General features: G+C 51.0%; 8 protein-coding genes across 8 annotated transcripts; 6 read left to right on the top strand and 2 right to left on the bottom strand.

The window, feature by feature from the left end:
• Positions 1-1084: 1084 nt before the first annotated feature.
• AKAW2_30578S (MFS transporter) lies at positions 1085-3128 on the top strand (the record flags this gene model as incomplete). The annotated part of the gene is made up of 6 exons (XM_041687108.1): positions 1085-1331; positions 1460-1559; positions 1619-1631; positions 1702-1919; positions 1969-2519; positions 2581-3128. The coding sequence occupies 6 exons, from the start codon at positions 1085-1087 to the stop codon at positions 3126-3128; spliced, it is 1677 nt and encodes a 558-aa protein (XP_041541025.1).
• Positions 3129-3393: 265 nt separating this feature from the next.
• AKAW2_30579A (uncharacterized protein) lies at positions 3394-6123 on the bottom strand (the record flags this gene model as incomplete). Its single annotated transcript, XM_041687109.1, has 10 exons — positions 3394-3816; positions 3868-3952; positions 4028-4088; positions 4147-4248; positions 4312-4472; positions 4531-4685; positions 4734-4804; positions 4855-5366; positions 5423-5717; positions 5790-6123. 10 exons carry the CDS (start codon positions 6121-6123, stop codon positions 3394-3396), a joined length of 2199 nt encoding a protein of 732 aa, XP_041541026.1.
• A 1714-nt stretch (positions 6124-7837) lies between these two features.
• On the top strand, positions 7838-8311 carry AKAW2_30580S (terpene synthase family protein; the record flags this gene model as incomplete). Its single annotated transcript, XM_041687110.1, has 1 exon — positions 7838-8311. The coding sequence occupies one exon, from the start codon at positions 7838-7840 to the stop codon at positions 8309-8311; it is 474 nt and encodes a 157-aa protein (XP_041541027.1).
• A 766-nt stretch (positions 8312-9077) lies between these two features.
• On the top strand, positions 9078-9458 carry AKAW2_30581S (uncharacterized protein; the record flags this gene model as incomplete). Its single annotated transcript, XM_041687111.1, has 1 exon — positions 9078-9458. One exon carries the CDS (start codon positions 9078-9080, stop codon positions 9456-9458), a length of 381 nt encoding a protein of 126 aa, XP_041541028.1.
• Positions 9459-10227: 769 nt separating this feature from the next.
• On the top strand, positions 10228-12161 carry SED4_1 (S53 family peptidase; the record flags this gene model as incomplete). Its single annotated transcript, XM_041687112.1, has 5 exons — positions 10228-11108; positions 11160-11292; positions 11338-11431; positions 11481-11781; positions 11831-12161. 5 exons carry the CDS (start codon positions 10228-10230, stop codon positions 12159-12161), a joined length of 1740 nt encoding a protein of 579 aa, XP_041541029.1.
• Positions 12162-12614: 453 nt separating this feature from the next.
• Positions 12615-13904, top strand: AKAW2_30583S (glycoside hydrolase family 131 protein; the record flags this gene model as incomplete). Its single annotated transcript, XM_041687114.1, has 3 exons — positions 12615-12720; positions 12780-12913; positions 12987-13904. 3 exons carry the CDS (start codon positions 12615-12617, stop codon positions 13902-13904), a joined length of 1158 nt encoding a protein of 385 aa, XP_041541030.1.
• A 98-nt stretch (positions 13905-14002) lies between these two features.
• On the bottom strand, positions 14003-16671 carry AKAW2_30584A (ankyrin repeat protein; the record flags this gene model as incomplete). Its single annotated transcript, XM_041687115.1, has 7 exons — positions 14003-14077; positions 14127-14249; positions 14296-14325; positions 14373-14453; positions 14503-14763; positions 14810-15161; positions 15218-16671. The coding sequence occupies 7 exons, from the start codon at positions 16669-16671 to the stop codon at positions 14003-14005; spliced, it is 2376 nt and encodes a 791-aa protein (XP_041541031.1).
• A 2434-nt stretch (positions 16672-19105) lies between these two features.
• Positions 19106-21240, top strand: AKAW2_30585S (putative MFS peptide transporter; the record flags this gene model as incomplete). The annotated part of the gene is made up of 7 exons (XM_041687116.1): positions 19106-19406; positions 19454-19567; positions 19620-19842; positions 19890-20261; positions 20308-20462; positions 20518-20943; positions 20996-21240. The coding sequence occupies 7 exons, from the start codon at positions 19106-19108 to the stop codon at positions 21238-21240; spliced, it is 1836 nt and encodes a 611-aa protein (XP_041541032.1).
• Between the last annotated feature and the right edge of the window lie 80 nt (positions 21241-21320).

The raw sequence follows: 21320 nt of genomic DNA on the forward strand, positions 1-21320 counted from the left end.
GGTCAACCCAAGTAGCAAGAGGCAAACTGCCTGAACCCAAAGCGCCATGAGGAGAGCTATCTTGCATCTCCCAGTCCCTTAAGACTAGCCTTATCATTTCCAATGCGACACAGTCCACATAGGACATCAATCCGGCTCTTCACACTCGAGCGAGAGTGCCATTCGTGTGCGTACAGAGGCAACCAGCGAAAACAATCGAAGCGACAGCATCAGCTCTGCCTTGGGTCACTGGCGGCAAGCGGGGTACTTCGTACCGAGTAGTTATGGGTGCTGTGGACCTGCCTGTTACGCATTGATGTTATGTCAAACTTTTTCCCTGTCTTCCTGCGGCGCATGAATCGTGGAGTTTATATAGGGTTCAACAACTCCCCCTCCCGTCGTCCCACGGCTTTCCTTCCCATCACATTCCTCCCGGTCTTTCCTCTCCACATCTCGACCCATCCTGAGGTAGTATTTTGTTACTCCTCTTCCTTTGTTGCAAGTTTGATTCCTGTTTTGCGACCGAATCAACTAGCATTTCTCTTTTGAGCGTGTCACCTTTTGCACTACAAAAGACTGTCAATACCCGGCTACCAGGCTGAATTTATATACGAAACAAAAACTATTTCCGAGCGTTTTCTGTGTGGTGTCGTCACAACACTAGACATAGTCATTCTAAGACTGAAAGACGGACACGAACACTCCGACCACGCGCCCAAGCAAAAACCCAGAGAGCGACCTGTTTTGTGATCATTCCATTGCGCCAACTACCATCGCGGTCTCCCTTCGCACCTCGGTTGCCCTTATCTGCCCGCCTGCCCGCCATTGCACTCCCTAGCGTCTGCCCTGATAGCGCCCTGCGACAACCTCTCCTACTCACGGTCTAGGTTGTAAGAACAGACGAGATTCGAATCGACCGTTTTTCCCCGAGCAGCAATCCAAACAATCGAATCTAGCCCCGGCGACAAGGCATACCGTGCCCTATTTAGGTCCCCAGCATACAACCCCTGCGACAATTTAGGTTGATACGTTATATTTTTAGCCACGCGCCACATCCCACTCGTCGTTACCCCCTTGCGACTTATCTCCGGAACGCCTGATCAAAATGGGTAGCTGGTGGAAAAACTGGCAGCGAGACCGCTCGCAGATCCCTGAGGTCGTGATCCCTCTGGCCGATGCCCCCAATACGACTCCCCAAACGGAGAAGGATGCCGAATCCAATGTCAACAGCTTAGATTCCCAGGAAAAGGGTGCTGCTTCCGCACCCGAAAGCACTACGCTAACCCTCGAGGCCCTGCGTGCAGAAGTCGACTCTGCCGTCTCTGCATCGGGCCATAACTCTGTTTATGATCGTATGTTTCTGTTGCCTCGTAATGGGCGAACTTCGACCCCCAAGGAGCCGGCTATTCTCTCTCTCCCAGCCAGGACCCCCTCCTACCATTTTATCGAAGGATCTGGATGTCTGACTGGATGATTGCAGGCAAGGCCAAGATTATCAACAAGGCCATCCAAGATATCGGCATGGGCCGTTATCAGTGGGAACTTTATATGCTGTGTGGATTCGGTTGGACTGCTGACAAGTGAGTCGACAGATTCCTTTGATCTGTTCGGGTTGCGCTAACAAGTTTTTCCCCTACAGTCTTTGGCTACAGGTGAGACCATAGGAATCATATCCTGACGCTGATGAGACAAGTGCAGTCGAATTAACTCAGTTCTACGTAGGGAGTTGCCTTGACCCTAACCCCCTTGTCTATGGAATTCGGCATCTCCGAATCCTACGTTCGTTTTACTACCTGCGCCTTGTTTGTTGGTCTGATCGTTGGCGCCACTTTCTGGGGTCTTGCATCTGATATGATTGGACGTCGATTGGCGTTCAACACAACTCTTTTCTTGTGTGGTGCCTTTGGTCTTGCATCGGGCGGTGGTCCCAGCTGGGTTGGGTACGTTCCCGCCGACCCTTGAGAAGTCGCTATAGCTAACAGCGTTCAGTACCTGTGCTCTCTATGCTTGCTTGGGATTGGGAGTAGGTGGTAATCTACCAGTCGACGCTGCCATCTTCCTCGAGTTCTTGCCCGGTGCTTCAGGAAACATCTTGAGTTCACTTGCCACATTCTGGTCGGTGGGTACCTTCATTGCCAGTATGCTGGCCTGGGCTTTCATCCCCAACTACTCTTGCTCCGACTCGAGCAACTGCACCAAGGAAAACAACATGGGCTGGAGATACCTTGTTCTTTCTCTGGGTGCCATCACCATGGTGTTCTGGATGTGTCGATTCTTCTTTTTCAAGCTGTACGAATCGCCCAAGTTCCTCGTCGCTAAGGGCCGGGATGAGGACGCTGTCGCAGCTATTCACGGTGTCGCTCATCACAATAAGAAGAAGACCTGGCTCACGGTGGAGATCTTGCAAGAGATCGGCGGAGCTGCCGAGGATAGCAAGGAACAGAACCTTTCCTCCACGCAAATTCTGAAGCGCTCGCTGTCCAAGTTCTCCGTGCAGCAGATCGGACCATTGTTCTCGTCCAAGCGTCTTGGAATCACCAGTAAGCTTTCCCCTTACATCATCAGCAACAGCCCCCATCAAGAACTAACGATGAAAACCAGCCGCCCTCATCTGGCTCTGCTGGACCACCATCGGCATGGGATACACCCTCTTCAACGCCTTCCTGCCCCAATACCTCGGCTCCTCGTCTTCCGTATACATCACCTACCGTAACTACGCTATCACCTCTGTGACCGGACTTTTCGGCCCTATTCTGGCCCGCTACATGGTCGACATCAAGTACGTCGGTCGGAAAGGTACAATGGCCCTGTCGACATTGATCACTGCCGTCCTGCTCTTCTGCTTCACGGCCGCGAAGACATCCGACACTCAACTCGTTTGCTCGGCTCTCGAATCCTTCACCCAGATGATCATGTACGGTGTGCTGTACGCCTACACCCCAGAGGTCTTCCCCGCTCCTAACCGCGGTACCGGCTCGGGTATTGCTAGTTGCTTGAACCGCATCGCTGGATTCTGCGCCCCTATCATTGGTATCTATGCTTCTGCGAACCCCAGTGCGCCCATCTATGCTTCGGGTGCACTGTTATTGGTTTCGTTCGTGGCGATGGTGCTGCTGCCAATTGAGACTGCTGGTAAGCAGAGTTTGTAGACATGTGACAGTCGGAGATGTGTACATGATAGAGCTTGGAAAGATTGATATGTCTTTCGGTTGATACCACTGTTGTTATGTATCTATATGATGTTGTTATGACCGAGATAGCGTGCATGATTGGATTTTTGGTAGAGAGGATAGAAGAATAGATGGACCGTGATTTGATCTTCTATCAGGGAAGTAGTCCTCCAGCTATGCTCGTAGTACTCAAATGTCACGACTCTGTAAAATCAGGCCCAAATATTCTGTCGGTAACCCTAGTTTAGTTCAAAACATCCCTCCACGCCTCATCCCGATAGCCACCCCACACCCGCAACACCTTCTCCAACGTATCCTCTTTCTTACTCTCAGATTTATGAGAAGAGAGGTCATTCTGCAGCTTGGCCAGAATACTCCCCAACAACCAATTCTTCACCCTCGTCTTGCTTTCAATCATCTCAAGCTGCCTCATAATCTCCACAGAAAGCTCATGCAGTACATCCCGGGTTGCCTCCAGGCCCCTGTTGCGTTCGATCAGTCCAAAGATAAAGGTTATCTCGGGGGAGTTGTTGTTCGTGCTTCCCCCGTGATGCTGAAGCCATTCTACCAGCACGGTGGGGTCTTCGGAATTTTGTAGGGCGCGAAGTAGAGGATAGGAGAAAACTCCTTGCCCAAGGCATTGGCAAAGACCGCGTTGGGTGGTGTACTAGTAGATGCATAAAATTAGTTCTATACGGTGTATTGTGGGCTGGCTTACATCTGCGGATGCTAGGCACTGGTAGTCATCTCCTAGTTGGTAGGCTCTTCCAATTAGGTTCATGAAGTGAGTTAAGTCGAGAGTGCTGATTTAGTTAGTATATATTTACATCCTGGGTGGTGCGTGCAGTTGATTGAGTGGTAGGGATATGGCAACTTACCTGTTTTGCGTAGCTTCGTTCTGCATTAGTCGGGAGATGAGTACCAAGAGAGAACCGTTTTCTTGGATCTCTGTGGTTAGTAGAGACTATATGGACGACTGAAGTGTGGATTTACGTACTGCCGTCGACCATTCTGAAATACTCTTCCTCCGTCGGAATGGTCTTGTGTCTAGCCCAGTGGAGGCCATGGGCTTGGCCGGCGAAGAGGTGGGCAAGTTGGTCTGAGGTAGACACTAGTATTAGTATAGCTATGTTTTGGTTTCAGATATTATAATATGACTGACCAGAAAAGATCAAGGATGCTGAAGCAGAAAGCCGCAGACAGATTCGCTGGGCGTAATTGATTTGGGAACATGCCGAGTTGATGGTTTGTCCTACGCCGAAGATGCGATGGACTGCAGGCTTGCCGCGACGGAGGGGGTTGACGTGTTGTACGTCGTTCAGCCTTCGAAATAGAAAATTTAGGCCAGCTTTATAGGGACAACTGCAATTTTGGGACTTACATATGAGATGCCTCATGGAGCAGAGTTGCGATTCCGGATACAATAGCTAACGAGGGCTGGGGAAGTTGGTACCACTCCTGGAGGGCGTCTACCAGTTGATTGTGAAGGCCTTTCGTTGGTGTGGAGTTGAGGTATTCGTATGGCTTCCATAATATCTACGATGGGTCAGTCTGGCCTATGAAATGAGTGATTATGGTGCGTACAGTGTCATCCAGGTTCGATGCTGGCGCCAATACTGGACTCTTTTGTTTCACATCTACACATGAAGATCGTTCTAGTCCCGACTCGCATCACATGTAAAGTAATTGACAAAAGGAAGCATACCTGAAATGTCCTCTCTTTCTGATTGCACATCTGGAGCATACTGCGTTATTTTCAGAGAGCTAAAGACAGAAGGAAAGTCGAAAGTTCCTTCGTAGGGATTCTGCACGTCTTGATGATATCGCAAAACGCGGATGCTCCACATTGCATTTCCAGCAATGGATAGCTCAACGATCCGAAACCACTTCTTAATCGCCAAGGTAATATCTGGTCTTTTGAGATGTTCATCACGAAGACGGCAGTAACGTTCTTCATGCTCCTGGATAATGTTGCAGACAATCTCCTTCGCGCTTTCTTCATCCGTATTATGTATCTCCATCACCAACTGCACGGCATTCACGAGTGGAGCAGATCCTTCCGATTCTCTTGTTGCCCGTTTCTCTTTCTCCCAGGACCAGAAGTCATTTGTGATGGCTAGAACGACATAAGCTAGATACGTAACTGGTCCGATTTTGTCGTATTCCTCTGGTGTGAGCACAAGACCACTAGACCAGGCCATAAGATGGACAATCCAGCTTCACATCTGCGTCAGCTGCGGAACGATCCTAATTTCCATAAGGGAGTCACAGACTTGGCACCGCAATCCACGGCTCTGGTAGCCAGATAATCATCTATATCGGTGAAACACTGGTCGCGAATCTGTTGTGCTGTCTCAAACCACTGTCTCAAAGCCGTCTGGCAGCGACTCAGATATGCAGGATCGAGCTCTTTCTGTATCGCCCAGATCTTCGCCATAATTTGCTGTTTTCTCTGAGGGTTCCCATTGACTGTGGTGATATCTTCGGCTTTCTCTGCCCCAAGAGCCCTTGTCAAGACTGGGTCTGTTAAGACTGGCCTTGCAGGCTGGATGGCATCGACTGACGTGTCTGAAAACCAGGAAAAGAAGAGTCAGCCACTCAAAAGAATCACGGCGTTCGAGGCTTGAAAGGTCATCTCACCATCATCGAGAAACCCATACTCATTAAAATACGAGCAGAAGCCAATCCGTTCGGGTAGCGCCTCCGGGGCGCAGAGTGCTATGAAGTCTCCATCGTGCGCGTTCATTCCCCCGATCATCTTTCCCACCCCATCTCTCTCAAACAGGTCTATATGACACTCGATGCAAGCATCATGAGAGACTGAGTTGTAGTTGCTTATTCTGGGCTGGAAGCGGGTTAAAAGACGGCTCCTCAATGCATCATCCATGGGAGCGGGCTTCGAGTGGATGAAGGGAGAGAGATTGGATCCTGCTCCAGGCTCCACAGAGCCGGGAATTTGTCGATGATTGTTCATTCTCGTTGAAATAAAAGTCACAGAGAGGTGAAATGGTGCTTATCTACGCTATGTATCGTTTCGATGCCCTTTCACTTCTTCATTTCTGGGGGAACCTAGAATTTACGAGCTACATAGTAGTTATATATTCGTACTTGGTATTATGTTCTGTGCATGTGCGAGGCACATAGCGGTTCCAATACCAAAGTTGTGCAGACTAGAATGGGCAATTCTGTCATTACTGCGACGAAGGAATAGAAGCAAGGGTTATAGTTGTGACACAACGCACAGTATCATCTAGTAGACCAGAGGCGGTACATATACCATCTTGGGCCATCAAAGCGGTTGTGTAATGATGTTGCTGATCATGTCACCGCCCCCTTCGATCTGTGAAACACGTTCTCAGCTCAACAAAATAGGTTCTGTGCCGCATTAGTATGCCAGAAGGCTTAATCTGTATTATCACTAGCTGGAGCTAAGCTTGACGTGATCTGGAAATACTTTGTATGCCATCTATCCGCAGTGTCAGATTAGACTCAAGGTTCTGTCAAGGAGATAATCTCCGTCGTCGTCGGCAGCAAGGGGCGAGGCCCAGGAAAGGGATATACGTTTGTCAGTGGCTGCCTTTGAGACATTTGTAGCAGAAATTAATACCGATGAAAGTCGTCGCTGTAGGTGGCTTCATCGAGAATTAATTAGAGTTTACTCCGCACTGGATAGGGTGCAGGACGAAGATCCCCATGTATCAAACCACAATTGGCTTGAAAAAAGGGATTCTAGTAGACACTAGACAATATGAAGACTTTTGGAATGCCCCGTACAGGAACTTGGCAGCCAATCTTGCTGGTACTCGGTGCGAACTAATTGCTGTCGTAGGTTATGGCGGACAATACTCTGAGGCGTGTTTCTGTCGCTATGAACATTGCTGTCTTGAATGGAAGTAAAATCCCCTACAGCCTTCCCTAGGCACATAGTAAATATCTTGATTTGGCAATGTGCGTAACACAACTTGAATGGCCAGCTGCTTTGAAATCCTTTGTCGTCACCAACAAGTAATAAATACTGCATCGTCGAGGTCAGTCAAATGTTAGTGATTGACTACCCTAACAGTACCTTCAAATGCCAAGTCGCTGCTGAGATGGTAATATTGAGAGCCACGATACGGTACGTTAGCGAGACTTCAACAAATGATGAACATAATTGACCCGGAAAAGAGTAGTCATTAGATAGGGGTGATAGTGGGGATGAGACACAGTAGGCTTGGTCTGCTCGGGAGAGGTTGCACTACAGGTCAGCAAAAAGCAGAGAATGTGCTAATCTACCCCTACTGAATGGGGATCTGTACTTCCTCTCCTCTCGCATCCGGTGACAGACATCGTAGGGGGGTTACTCTATTGGACACTAGTCAGAATAACTGACGTCTCAGGATTCCAATGGCTGACAGTATGTGTGATGACGACAGCACATAGTACATGTTACTCAATGGTCACGGCAGGGCCTCTTTCAAATGCCATCTTCACTCATCTGTAGCGGCTCTATGAGAAGGTGGAATTCATATATGCAGGAAATATGTCAACGGCAAGGAGTAAACCTGGAAGCCAAGTGTCACACATACAAGGTCTACTGTGTATGAAGAGGAAGTATACCTTTCCTCGATAAGCCATAAGTGTCTTACCTCCGAACGTATTATATTATTCTATACTTAACATGGATCGACACACCCTGGAAGCTCCGTATGGTGGACGATCTCTTTCTGGATAGGGTGGAAATTGTGACGCCAAACACGCTCTCCAACCTGACCGCCATAATCGACGTGGTTGATTTCAACTGCACAAGGCCCGAGCCTGTATATGGCGAACTGGCGTTGCTTGACATCTGCCAGTCATTACGTCAACTGCTATCAGCGGAACATTTTGAGCGTTTCGCACAGGGACTAAAGCTCTGGGCCACGACTGCCGGCTTACAGATTCTGTATCATCTTCAGGAAAGGCCGATAGGTGTGAGCCAATATGAATTCATCCGCCGCCATACAAGTGGCGCGAAATCTTGTCTAGCGTTGGCAGATGCATCGAACTGTGGCCCCGTTAGTCCAGAGGAGTTCTATCGACCGGATGTGCAAAGATTTTGTCGCTATACGAACAATATTATCTGCTTGGCAAATGATATTCACAGTTTCATTGTTGAGGCACGCCAACCGGGTCAGTTCTAGAACAGGGTATACATTCGAGCGGCGGATGGTTACACCTTGCAGGAGAGTGTTGACCATACAGCTGCGAGTGTATATGAAGAGCTGGAGGAATTTCAGAAGCTGGAATATCAGATCTTGCCAGACGCAAGCCCACAGTTATGTGGCCTTGTGGATGGTTGCAAGCGATGGATCCGTGGGTGTATGGACTGGGTGGCGCTGGATACTAAGCGATACCAGGCGGCATATGTTGTGTGGTGATGCTGATAATCGAAATGATCTTCACACCCGTCACGTGTAAGCACTCTTCGCAGTCCCTTCTAGCTGACTTATAATGTGGCCGTATCTAGATGGTATATGATTAAAAAGAGCTATGATGGCAGAAGTTGGTCCAAGCATTGACAAGAGAAATGTTTCTGTGGTTCTGTCTTGGAATACCCAACACAGAATAGTACCTAGGTAGCACTAGCGCTCACGTCAGCATACACAATCTGTCAACGAAGGCGAATCAAACAAAGACATTTGGTTTGAATACAGGCATAGTAGCCTTACTGTCAATTCTGAATGCAATACTATTTGTTGTCAACTTAGGCAACAACTCAGTTGGGTAAGCCCTAAGTGAATGTATGTTAGGCTCCCATCATGCCACAGTACTTATATGTCATGCAGTGCAGCTTTGATGCCATAACCAGACACAACTCTAAGAACATCAAAGTCTACAATTATTTACAGATTTATACATTGCGATTTGCCCCAAGAGCCAAGTAGGATACTGCAAGACTCACACACCATGTCCTCCACCACATTTGCCTCCGAAGCCACCACCTTCGAATCGGCCCTAACCAGCCTCTTCAGCGGCCCTCCTGAGACTACCGAAGCCGATCTGGCCAAGTTATTCACACCTACTTTCACACAACGCGACGATGAGACAACGCGCGACTTCTCCGCCTTTGTTGCACACATTAAGTGGCTGCGAGGAAATCTTCCACCCGGGAGTGTGACGCTCAAGATTACGCAGTTCCTGCGCGACGGAAATCAATTTGCGGATAGACACAGCTCTACCATGACGATGCCAGATGGAAAAGTGGGTGCTGCAGAGACATTTATGTTCGGAGAGGTGGCGGAGGATGGGCGGATCGAGTGGGTTGTGGAGACAGTGAAGCGGAAGTAGTGGATGTGATGATTGGGATAAGTCCGGCGGGTTGAGGTATTATTCTTGTGTGATTGCTAAGAGACTTACTAATTGTTCTAATGTGAGTTTGATTGCGATTACTAAATTTTAATATGCGAGTGAGAGGGAATCAATGGCGTTATCCAGGCAGCTGCATACAATACTACATTCCCCTCACGGTTCGCATCACCTCACGAGGGAAACCTGGCCATCTCGGCAAACAATGGTATCATCCGAGCTGGTTCCCTCAATTATGGTCTTGATAAGCCACTATTGCTGCAGAACGCCTATCTGTGCCGTTAGTGTCTCCATAGTGTCCGCAGTGCTTTTTCTGCCGATTAATCTATTCCCAGACGGACTCCGTCGCTCCTCCGAATGCTGGGTGCCGCGGCTAAGCTCTGCTGTAGCTTGCATTTGCTGCAGGAACATCTGCATCCCTTCAAACTTTTAAGGGGTATCTTATCTTCATTCTTGTACTGAGATGCCGTTACTGTGTTGTAATTCGTCCCATTATAAGCTTTCTGGCGGCTTCAAACTTCCAGGGGAATTATAGGGTTGGCGGGAATGCCTTCACCGCGTCCCTGCATGCAAGGGATGCATCATGCACCGTGACCTGTTCCACCACGCCGGAGCCCGCCCGCCCTCCGACGGCCCAAACCCACTGCAGAATGGCTCGATCGCTCTCCAATTCTATAACTAACCGGCCGTTCCTCGTCATTGTTTGGTCTGCTCTCCACCCAGGGTCGTTTTTGCTTTTGCCTCCCCGATCATGGTCGCTTTCTCCCGCCTCTCGGCAGGCCTCGCCCTTGCCGCCCCCGTGCTGGGCAGTGTCGTTCTAGAGACCGTCAAGTCTGTCCCAAGCGACTGGAAGCTTGTCAAGGCCGCTGATACCAGCTCAACCATTTCTCTGTCTGTGGCTCTGGCGCGCCAGAACCTGGAACAGCTGGAGGAGAAGCTCCTGGCCGTGTCCACCCCTGGCAAGGACACGTACGGCCAGTTTTTGGATCTGGACGACATCAACGAGCAGTTTCCTCTCGCTGATGACGCTGCTGTTGTTAGTTGGTTAAAGAAGAACGGCGTCACCAAGATTCACAAGGAGGGTGGTCTGCTGAACTTTGCGACCACTGTGGGCACAGCGAATCAGCTTCTCAACACCACCTTCTCGGTGTACAAGAGCGGATCTACCCAGAAGCTGCGCACAACGAAGTACTCTGTTCCAGATGATCTGGCTGGGTCCATTGACCTAATTTCGCCAACTGTTTTCTTTGGAAGATCTAACGCTGCCCGCTCGGCGGCCGTGCGTGCTTCGCAGACTACCAAGGAGAGCAGCGGCAAGAGCAGTAATGTGTGCGAGTACATCACCCCTGATTGTCTCAAAGAGCAGTATAGCATTGACTACACGCCCGAGAAATCTTCGGGAAGTCGTGTTGGGTTTGGCAGTTTCTTGAACGAGTCGGCCTTGTACTCGGACTTGGATCTGTTCACCCAGTACTTTGACATTCCAGAGCAGAGCTTCACTGTTGAGACGATCAACGGGGGAATCAACAACCAGGAGAATGATCCTGATGGTGAAGCTGACCTCGATGTGCAGAACATCGTTGGCATTTCTCATCCCTTGCCGGTGACGGAGTATATTACCGGTGGATCTCCGTGAGTATGCTGAAGACGAGAATCAGAATCAAGGCTAATCAGGTTGGGTAGTCCGTTCATTCCCGATGTTGAGACCACGACCGACGAGAACGAGCCTTACCTGCAGTACTATGAGTACCTGCTGGCCAAGACCAACGACGAGCTGCCGCTAGTCATCAGCAACTCGTACGGCGATGACGAAGATGTAAGCATCCCTACCTTCAACACGAGATGCCTGCTAACAGGATAGACTGTCCCCATCGCCTACGCCACTCGCGTGTGCAACCTGATCGGCCTGATGGGCACACGTGGTATCTCCATTCTTGAATCGTCTGGCGACTCTGGTAAGCTTCCCCCAATCCATAAACATGACGAAGGCACTAACAAATCCAGGTGTTGGCGGCGCATGCATGTCCAACGACGGTACCGACAAGACGGAATTCACCCCCATGTTCCCAGGAACATGCCCTTACATCACCGCGGTCGGCGGCACCCAAGATGTGCCCGAGGTTGCCTGGGTGGACAGCTCTGGTGGCTTCAGCAACTACTTCTCGCAGCCGTCGTACCAGTCGGATCAGGTGGAGACCTACCTGGACAAGTACATCCCGGCGTCGACGAAGAAGTACTACGAGCAGTACACCAACTTCAGCGGTCGCGCGTTCCCTGACGTGTCTGCGTTTGCAGGATCGCCTTAGTATGTATCCCTTTCAGATGTGTGTAAGGATATTTGCTAATGTGAACAGCTACGAAACCTTTACCGATGGTCAACTCGGCCTTGTGGCGGGTACCTCTGGCGCTAGCCCTGTGTTTGCGGGTGTCGTCGCGCTGCTGAACGATGCCCGTCTGCGGGCTAACAAGACATCCTTGGGTTTCTTGAACCCTTGGCTGTACTCCAGCGGCTATAAGAGCTTGAACGATATTACCAGTGGCGAGGCAGTGGGCTGCCAAGGCGATGTGGAGGGCGCTGGAGTGATCCCGTGGGCGAGCTGGAATGCCACGACGGGATGGGATCCGGCGACAGGGCTGGGAACGCCTAATTTCGCCAAGTTGAAGGAGGCGGCTCTTGCTTTGTGAAGAGGATACAATTAGGCACTGAGTGGACGTGCTGGAGCGGGCAAACATGTGCGAGGCGTTAACTTATAATAACCTGTGTGTGGACTAGACAAACATATACAGAGCACAACCAATTAGCGTTTCCATACTTGCCACCCTTAAACTAAAGACAATCAATCGATTACCGCTGTCAGTCTCAAGTCGGTCATGTCATGGACCCTGTTCGATCAATTTGAAACAAGCTTAATCTAACAGCGGCGGTGATGAAACCGCCAGCGGATACTTGTTTCAGTTTACCCGCAAGCCTGTATCCAGTATCCAAGCCCTACTTAAACCTGTTACTGCCCATGATTCCATTCTCTCTCTAACCACCATTCTTTTCTTCATTGTGCCGGTCACATCCATTCTTTACTTCCATTCTCTTCTCTTCTCTACTTCCACAAGTCACTCATTATATACCACGCAAGTATCACCATGAAAGGAGCCGCCTTCCTCGCCTTCCCCGCCTCCACACTGGCCGGATCCGTACTGTGGAGCGGAATCTTCAACTCGTCCTATACTGTCGCTGACTTCGATGAATGTATTGCTTCTCCTTTCCCTCTTTCCCTCACACCAACACTACTAAGAAAGAAACAATAGGGTCATGGAGCAACCAAATCGCGCCTTGGCAATGGTACATCCACGGCGACGGCGAAACCTCGGAATACCTTGCCCTATCCAGCGACTACAAGAACCCAGCAGCGAGCGATGCCCAGGGTCTGCGTACCAGACTTGTACTCCTCCCATACCTTTATCCTCCCCGAAACCCACAAACTAACCCACAACCCCCTCCGGGGGATAATACAGGACAACACCTCCTTCTGGGAAGGCCAATCTATGCAACGCACCGAACTGATCCCCCAAATGTCCCCCTCATCCTCCGCCTCCGACCTGGGATCCGGCCACCTTTACTACCACTTTTCCCTAAGCGCCAGCAGCACGAACCCCCCGTCCTCGTCAAGCGAGCACCAAATCGCCTTCTTCGAGAGCCATTTCACGGAGCTGCAGTACCAGGATAACACGCTGAAGTGGAATGCGGGAGGGGATACGCATTACTCTGTGGAGCTGGAGACTGGCAAGTGGTACAACTTTGCATATGATATCGATTTTGATAATCAGAAGGTTGGACTTTGGGCGTCGAATGGATCGGATGCCTTGACGGAGGTGGTTAGTCCTGTTAGTGCGAGTGCGAGCTCCAATGGGGCTGATTTCCATGTTGGTGTGTTGAGTTTGACTGGCGATGGGACTGAGGATTGGTTCTGGAGTGGGGTTTATATTGAGAAGGGCGATTTGACGAAGAGTATTGGGGATGGTAGCAGTGCTAGTGCTAGTGGTGGCGAGAGTTCTTCGACTACTGTTGCTGCCGCTGCTACTACCTCTGCTACTTCGTCTGCCACCTCTGCTGTTACTACGTCTGTCGAGGCTACCACTGCTGCCGCTGCTACCCCTACTCAGGATGTGGCTGTTGCTTCCTCTTCTACCAGCGCTGCTTCGACGACCTCGGTTGCGACTACCTCCAGCTCCGAGTCTACTGCCGCGGCTACCCCCTCTGCTTCTGCCCCCGTCATCGCTACGCCTTCTGCTGCTCCCTCTGCTGCTGCTGCCTCTGGATCTGCCGCTCTTCCCGTCCCGACGACCGCCTCTGAGATCCTCACTGATGTGCGCGCGCTGTTGACTGCCCTTCTGACTCGTCAGGGAGTGCATGCTCGTGATTTTACTGTTTAGACAATTCCCTTCATTGAGATGGGTAGGTATATAGTGTGGCTGATGAGATTGTATTATTTGGTGTGTTTGGTGTGAATCTTAACCAGTTAATGTGGGTATCACCACACAAGTGTCTCTTTCTTCTGACGTCCGTTGATAAGCTGCTCTGCTTGGTTCTCTACCCATCGCTCAATCTGTAAAGGTTAGTGAAGTGAAAGTCCAGACCGGACCGGAGACACGCACATTCGTAAACTTGCTCGATAGCCATACTGCCACCGTCAATAGCAGTAGAACTCCTCCAATGAGAGGATACCAACGCCATGAAGGGTTGTCGCTGAGGACATCCACGTTCATGCCGAATAAACTCTGCTCAGTTAGATTAGAAAATGTCAGAGGATTCTGGTATGCTCACCGACGCAAATGTCAAGGGAAGAAAAATGAACTACCCATCCGTTAGTCGCCATGATCGAAGCAAGAAAGCAGACATACCGTAATCCAACTGAGCCGTTTCATGCTCGTCGCCAAGCTAGTCGACCGGTGCGCCTCATTAATTGACACCCACGCAAATTCCTACCAATATTAGCCGTACGCTCATCAACTGCCCTGATGGAAAGCATACAATCTGCAGCAAATCGCGCACCGTCTGCTCTAGCTTATCAATCTGTCCTGATATCTCTTTGTCTAACCCATCTATCATACTATGCATCTTTTCACTAAACTTGCGCGTCTCGCTGAACCGCTGGTACTGCGCGACAAAATACCTAGCCTGACTAAGCTGCTCGGCCAACGATGCTTGGATTTGCGTCCATTGCTGCATGCTTTCCGCGATGGAGTCAATAAGGCGGTCATCTTTGCCTCGGGCAGTCAATTGATGTGTTCGCTACGTAATTAGCAGTCGCCCAACATAAAACTTCTCAAGAACATACCAGCCGTCCCAAGTACCCCCGAGCCTCCCGGCAAAACGCGATCCAGTCGTCCCGCCATGTTTGCATAAACAGCTGCACCAGCTCCAGGTCACTCTCAGGGATCCATCCGTATGACAGATTGCTGAAGTAGTGGATAGTCTTCTGAGGCGCTTCCAGAACGGCCCATTCGATGATGCGGACCTTGCGGTCGTCGTCCTGGTCGTCGGTAAAGGAGGTCCCGATCTTCATGTCTAGGCGGACAAACAGTGAGAACGTTCGACAGGGACTTTTATTTCCGAGAGAGAATTGCAGCTCATTTGGCGTATCGGTCAATTGGCAATATGTGTTCCAATAATGATTCTCCCGGAAGAGGCTGGATTTCATCAGCATCACGTCTTCATAGAGCCATTATTCGCTTGACCAACTTACAGAAGATGTGTCTCGTCCGCCGTCTTTGGCATTGCCTTTATGTCTTGGTACAAAGTATCGTCGTTGATCCAACGCGCCGCACGCCGTCCATCCCGGAAGACCATGATATCCACAGCGACGCTTGATTTCAGCCCACGGCTGTAGCGCCCATCGTAGCCATCATCAAGTGCCATAATTTGCCTCCGATGACTTAACAATGCTGTTAATGTGGCACGATCACCATCCGGGATAGTCATATCCATCACGGGAATTGAAGCACCATCGGTTCGGGCGTGAGCCAACAACAGATTCGCTGATGCTCCGGCCGTGCTGCAGGGACCAAACCAATCGCTGTTTTCCAGCCCATCCACACCCGCCTTGTGTTCTAGAAGCACAGCGACGGTCGAGCGATCAGCCTGCTGCAGCGCCCACCTCATCAGAGGAATCGGACTCGATTCATCCTCGTTGCTCAGATCTGGCTTGTACCGCTCCAGGAATGGTTTCAGCAATCGAGCTCGGCTCTCTTGGACCATCAGCTTTAGTGACACAACATCGTGCTTACGATCCACCGCGTCCCCGCAGCCAGACATCAGCATGTCCGCTATCTCGTAGTGACTCCATTCAAGCGCGTACACTAGCGGAGTCTTCCTGTAACGATCAATAGAGTTAGGGTCTGCCCAGGTCGTCTTCAACAGCTCCTGTACAAGCGCTGTATCGCCGCGTTCACTCGCCCAGGCTAGGAAGGTTCGTCGGGCCTTGGTCATGGGCTCCACCCCATGTGTCGGTCCGAGAGCGGCGAGCCACTGCTGAAAGTCCTCCGAATGCTGCCCATTTGACTCTCGTCTCTTACTATGGTTACTGATGACCCACCAGAGTGGAATCTGCCCCTCGTGGTCGTGGATATCGGCGCTAGCCCCGTGCGCAACTAATGCGCGCACGGTATCCAAGTGCCAGTTTTCGGCAGCCCATGATAGCGGAGTCCGGCCCCGGCTGTCCTTGCTATCTGGATCCGCTCTGCCAGTGGATAGCAATAACTGCACGATGGTACAGAGTCCTTGTCCCGCTGCACGTGATAACGGTGTACGACCACGGGAGTCTGCGATATCGGAGGACACTCCCTTCTTCAGGAGGAGGTCTACCATTTCGCGATTCCCACCTTTCACGGCCCAGTGGAGAGGTGTTTCCCCATGGTGGTCACCAAGATCGGGATTGGCGCCTCTGTCCAGGAGATACTGCAACAGAATATCGCAATCCTTCTGCTTTTCGAAGGACTGGACCTGTGAGAGATCACAGGATGCGGCCCAGGAGAAGGCGGTCCGACCGGTCTGGTCTTGGACGTTGGGGGAAACGCCATAGAGGAGGGATTGAACCTCGGGAAGCAAGCCTCGGTGGGCGGCCCGCATAAGCTGGTCAATACGGTCATCGTCCAATTCCAAGTAGATGGCTGCAGGAGACTTCTCCATGCTTATGTACATTAGGTAGCATCAGCGGAGGAAGAGGTCTTCGTGGGATGAAGCGATGGAGTCAGCCTCAGCCTCGCGGGGGCGTTCCCCGCCGCTTATTGGTCGGAAGATCATCATAGCGGCATGGCATCCAAGAGCCGTCGAGAATTGATATCTGGAGTTTGTAGGGCTGATACATGATGGTACTTGGGAGAATATGAAGTGACCAGACACTCTCTAAGTGTATCCGTTGCCTCCTGTGACCACAGCTTACGCCCGAGGGAAGGCGCTTGCTGGGGAAAGCACGCGTAATGCGTCCAAGCTAGTTGACTAGTGCTTGTCCACTGCTGGGACTGAAGCGTGGACTTCAAAGGTGAGATATCGGCAACTAAGGTGCGTCGGCAGTCGGAATACTTCCGAATGATAGACCGTCATTTGGATGGCTTGAGAGTCAACAAAATGAAGCTTAATCTTTTTTCCGCAGGAATCAGAACCCCGGAGTAAGGCGTGCTTTTCCCTGCAGAATACGAAAGGTTGAGCCAACCCCACATATAAGTAAGGTTAAACTGCCCGTAGCAGCCGGGCCATGTGTCGTTCGCCAGATCCCAGAGTCAACATTCTGACGAAACATGGTGGTGGTGACCATGAAAATGCTATAGAGGATGGCGGTACACGTGAGCCAATTTCTGCCCCAGGCCGTACACACGTGACGAGATCACAACAGCGGGATCTGGAGAGGAGACTAATCCAAACCGAGACTAGGTCAGGCTTCCATAAATGCTTGATAGAATTCCAGTACGTAAAGGTTTGAGAGGCCACGAGGGACGTGCCCATCCTGGAAGCATCCCCGAACCGTCCACAGCAGCTGCTCGAACCATCAGGCCATTGGTGCAGCTATCAGTTCGGCTTGATTATTTCGGTTAGCTACGGAGTCAGAGGCAGGTGGATAAATCAGACGTCTCGTTGGGAGTTTAGACACTACTGCATGAGGATGAGTGCAGCAGCAGTAGCAGCAGGCAAAGATATCCTCCCAGGGACGGAATCGGGCTGATAGCAGTGTGAGTGTATCCGGATAATTCTTTTCGGCCTCCACCCACTTGGCTTCGTCGAAGCTCCACTGCCAAGATCCGCAAAGCCTTGGCATTTTATGATTATCAGACCTGATTGGTTGCGGCTGATGCCGTTATCAGTGCTGGCGGTGGTGTCATCTCCGACTTGCCTCTATCAGTTTCATATCTTTGACTCCCGATATCTCATTTTATTTCCGTTTCCTTCATCAATAATATACCAGTCGTACTTTCCATGGTTTAGGTTAGTTTATCTTCTGAGACATCATCTGGACCAGTCAGAGCACGCAATGCTTGGCCCTCACTGGACCTCATCCATTGGCCAACTCGGTCCCTGAACTTGCTTTTTTTCTCCATCCTTCTGTTACGGTCCCCCCGAGCCAGCCTTAACCCCAGCTCTCTCGGTGACACCGAGCCTCACTCCTTTCCAGCCCGCATACTTGCTTTTTACAAGCATCCTGCGTGGTTGGGAGCTGAGATAGAGTAGACGCCCCCTACTCGCCGTGTCCACCTGCCACCCCTGTGCCTCTCCAGGACAGACGCGTGGGAGTGCGGGGATTGTGGAAGATCCCACGGTTGGACATCCATCCGGTTGCATTAGCCACCACACTTGCCGCGTTGGCGAGAAAGCTAGATAGACTAGTTTAGCCGGTGCCATCAGACATGACTAGTGGTCCCGTTCCTATTCAATCCGCCCTCAGATAGTCCGATAGCAGCGTCGCTTCCCACTGCGAGGAATCCGCGATGTCTAGTGGAAGCTAATCCTGCTCGTCCGCCACCATGCAGGGACTTGGACAAATGATCGCGCGTACTTCAGATGACTCTCTCGTATGGACGTAACCTCATTTGCCCACACTGCTTCCCCCAGTTTCTTATCCACTCCGGACCACATGCCACTCGGGCTGCAACGGCTATGTTTGCCACAGAAACATGGAACAGAGCAGGTCCGGGTGCCAGCTGTGTGCGTTCTAGATGGACGCTAGAACCTCCCTGGATAAGCCTCCCCACTGTTTGGCCGCATAGACAGCGGCGAAGAAGTGCACCAACCCATCGCGTGATACTGGCTGTTATGCAAAGTAGATAGTGGCTACCATCCACATTGGGTTCCGATCTCCGACGCTGCACCGGTGGAAATTAGGCCTTGGCACTAGCCAGCTTCGAGACATCTGGAGTAGTCTCCGCGCACTGATAGTGGCCCCGAAGCGAGCCTGTCGCAGCTTACCCAAATGCAACACCCAACCGGTTCACTAGGTCGCTTGTCTCTCGGCTGCCTCTCGCCTCCCAGGCTTTATTAGTTCCTTGTTCCCCAGGCTGATCCCTTTTCTTTTCTTGTGCGATCGTCTTTCCCATCCATTTTCCATCCCTCCAGTCAGACCCTGTCAGGGCCCGTGTTCGCCAAGATGAGTGATCCCGTTGGCGCAGACGATCTGGTCTATGTCGCACAGGCCCATGCTCCCCAAAAGGAGATCCAGACAGTTGAAGAGAAGAAGGAGTCTCATCTCCCCATTAACGAGAAAGAAACCGCGGTGGTGTCGGCCGTGCCATCTATCCACGATGTCCACGATGATGGGCGCGAGTACCCCACCGAGGAAGAGGAGCGAACACTGCGTCGAGTCTCTGACACGGTCAGCTGGACAGCTTACACGGTCGCGTTTGTCGAACTGTGCGAGCGCTTCTCATACTATGGAACCACTGCAGTTTGTATGTGTAACAGGAGGTTGTTAAAAGCTGTGTCTAACCCTGAATAGATGTCAATTTTATCCAGCAGCCTCTCCCCGCCGGCTCCACCACGGGTGCCGGGTACAGTGGACAGTCGGGTGCTCTGGGCCAGGGTGAACGGACCTCCACTGCACTGACTACCTGTAAGCCTCTTCTAACATCGCGAATATGAAAAATATATTAACTGAGTCTCAGTCAACACCTTCTGGTGCTACGTCATGCCCATCTTGGGTGCCTGGATTGCCGATGAATACTGGGGTCGTATGCGAACCATCCAAGTCTCCATTGGCTTTGCTATGCTTGGTCACATCATCATCATCATCTCCTCTATTCCCCCGGTTATTGTACATGCGAACGGTGCATTGGCTTGCTTCGCTGTTGGTCTGGTGATTTTCGGTATTGGTGTGGGTGGATTCAAGTACGTGCTGTTAATCCTCCTCGAGGAGTCAAGCCTAACCGCCACAGATCCAACATCTCGCCCCTGATTGCCGAACAATACAAGGAGACCAAACTCTTCATCAAGACCATTCCTAAGACCGGTGAGCGCGTCATCGTTGATCCCGCGCAGACCATCACTCGCATCTTCCTCTACTTCTATTTCATGATCAACGTCGGCTCCCTTATCGGATCCGTGGCCATGGTGTACGCAGAGAAGTACGTGGGATATTGGCTGGCGTTCCTTTTGCCGACCATCATGTTCGGTATCTGTCCAATTGTTCTGTTCTTCTGTCGCAAGCGGTACACGGTTACGCCCCCGACTGGATCGGTTGTGACCAAGGCTTTCCAGCTGTGGAGCCTGGCTCTTCGTGGCCAATGGTCCTGGAACCCTGTCACATTGTAAGTCTATCACAAGCATTGTTGGTAACTTTGCTAACGAGATCAGCTACCACCGCTGCAAATCTACCGAGTTTTGGGATAGTGTCAAGCCTAGCCGTCTTGCCAACAAGCCCAGTTGGATGACTTTTGATGACAATTGGGTCGAAGAAGTGCGTCGTGCCGTCAAGGCCTGTGCTGTCTTTGCCTGGTACCCTCTTTACTGTTAGTCTCCCCATCTCGACCTAAGCCATATGTTCATTTTGACTGATCCCCGCAGGGCTGGCCTACGGACAAATGACCAACAACCTGACCTCTCAGGCGGCCACCATGCAGTTGCACGGCGTGCCTAACGATATCATCAACAACCTGGACCCCCTTGCCCTCATCATCTTCATCCCGATCATGGATCAGTTCGTCTACCCGGGTCTTCGCAAGATGGGCTTCCACTTCACCCCGATCAAGCGTATCTATGCTGGATACCTGCTGGCTTCCGCATCCATGATTGCCGCTGCCGTCACGCAATACTACATTTACAAGCTGAGCCCATGTGGCAACCACCCCAGCACCTGCGACGAGGCCGCTCCCATCAACGTGTGGGTGCAGGCAGTGCCTTACGTGCTGATTGCCTTTTCGGAAATTTTCGCCTCCATTACTGGTTACGAGTATGCGTATACCAAGGCGCCGAAGAACATGAAGAGTTTGGGTAAGCCCTCTTCCCTGCATGTGTCAATCAAATTGTTACTAACAAGTACTAGTTCAATCTCTTTACCTCTTCATGAACGCCATCTCATCTGCTATCCAGCAGGGTCTTACCGCCCTGTCAACCGATCCCCTCTTGATCTGGAACTATGGGTTCGTCGCCGTGCTGGCTTTCGTCGGTGGAAATCTCTTCTTCCTCTGCAACTTGAAGCTTGATAAGGAGGAAGACGAGTTGAACAACATCGAGGAGTCGGCATATCTGGGACGCAACGCGGGCGAACCTGGAAAGATCGAGGCGTAGTGATCATGGTGTATGATTTATGGTGATGGATACAATGTATACTTAATGCATGAGTTATGCTATATTAATAATATTGATGT

This window comes from Aspergillus luchuensis, chromosome 3 (genome assembly GCF_016861625.1).
Source record: "Aspergillus luchuensis IFO 4308 DNA, chromosome 3, nearly complete sequence".
Classification (NCBI taxonomy): domain Eukaryota; kingdom Fungi; phylum Ascomycota; class Eurotiomycetes; order Eurotiales; family Aspergillaceae; genus Aspergillus; species Aspergillus luchuensis.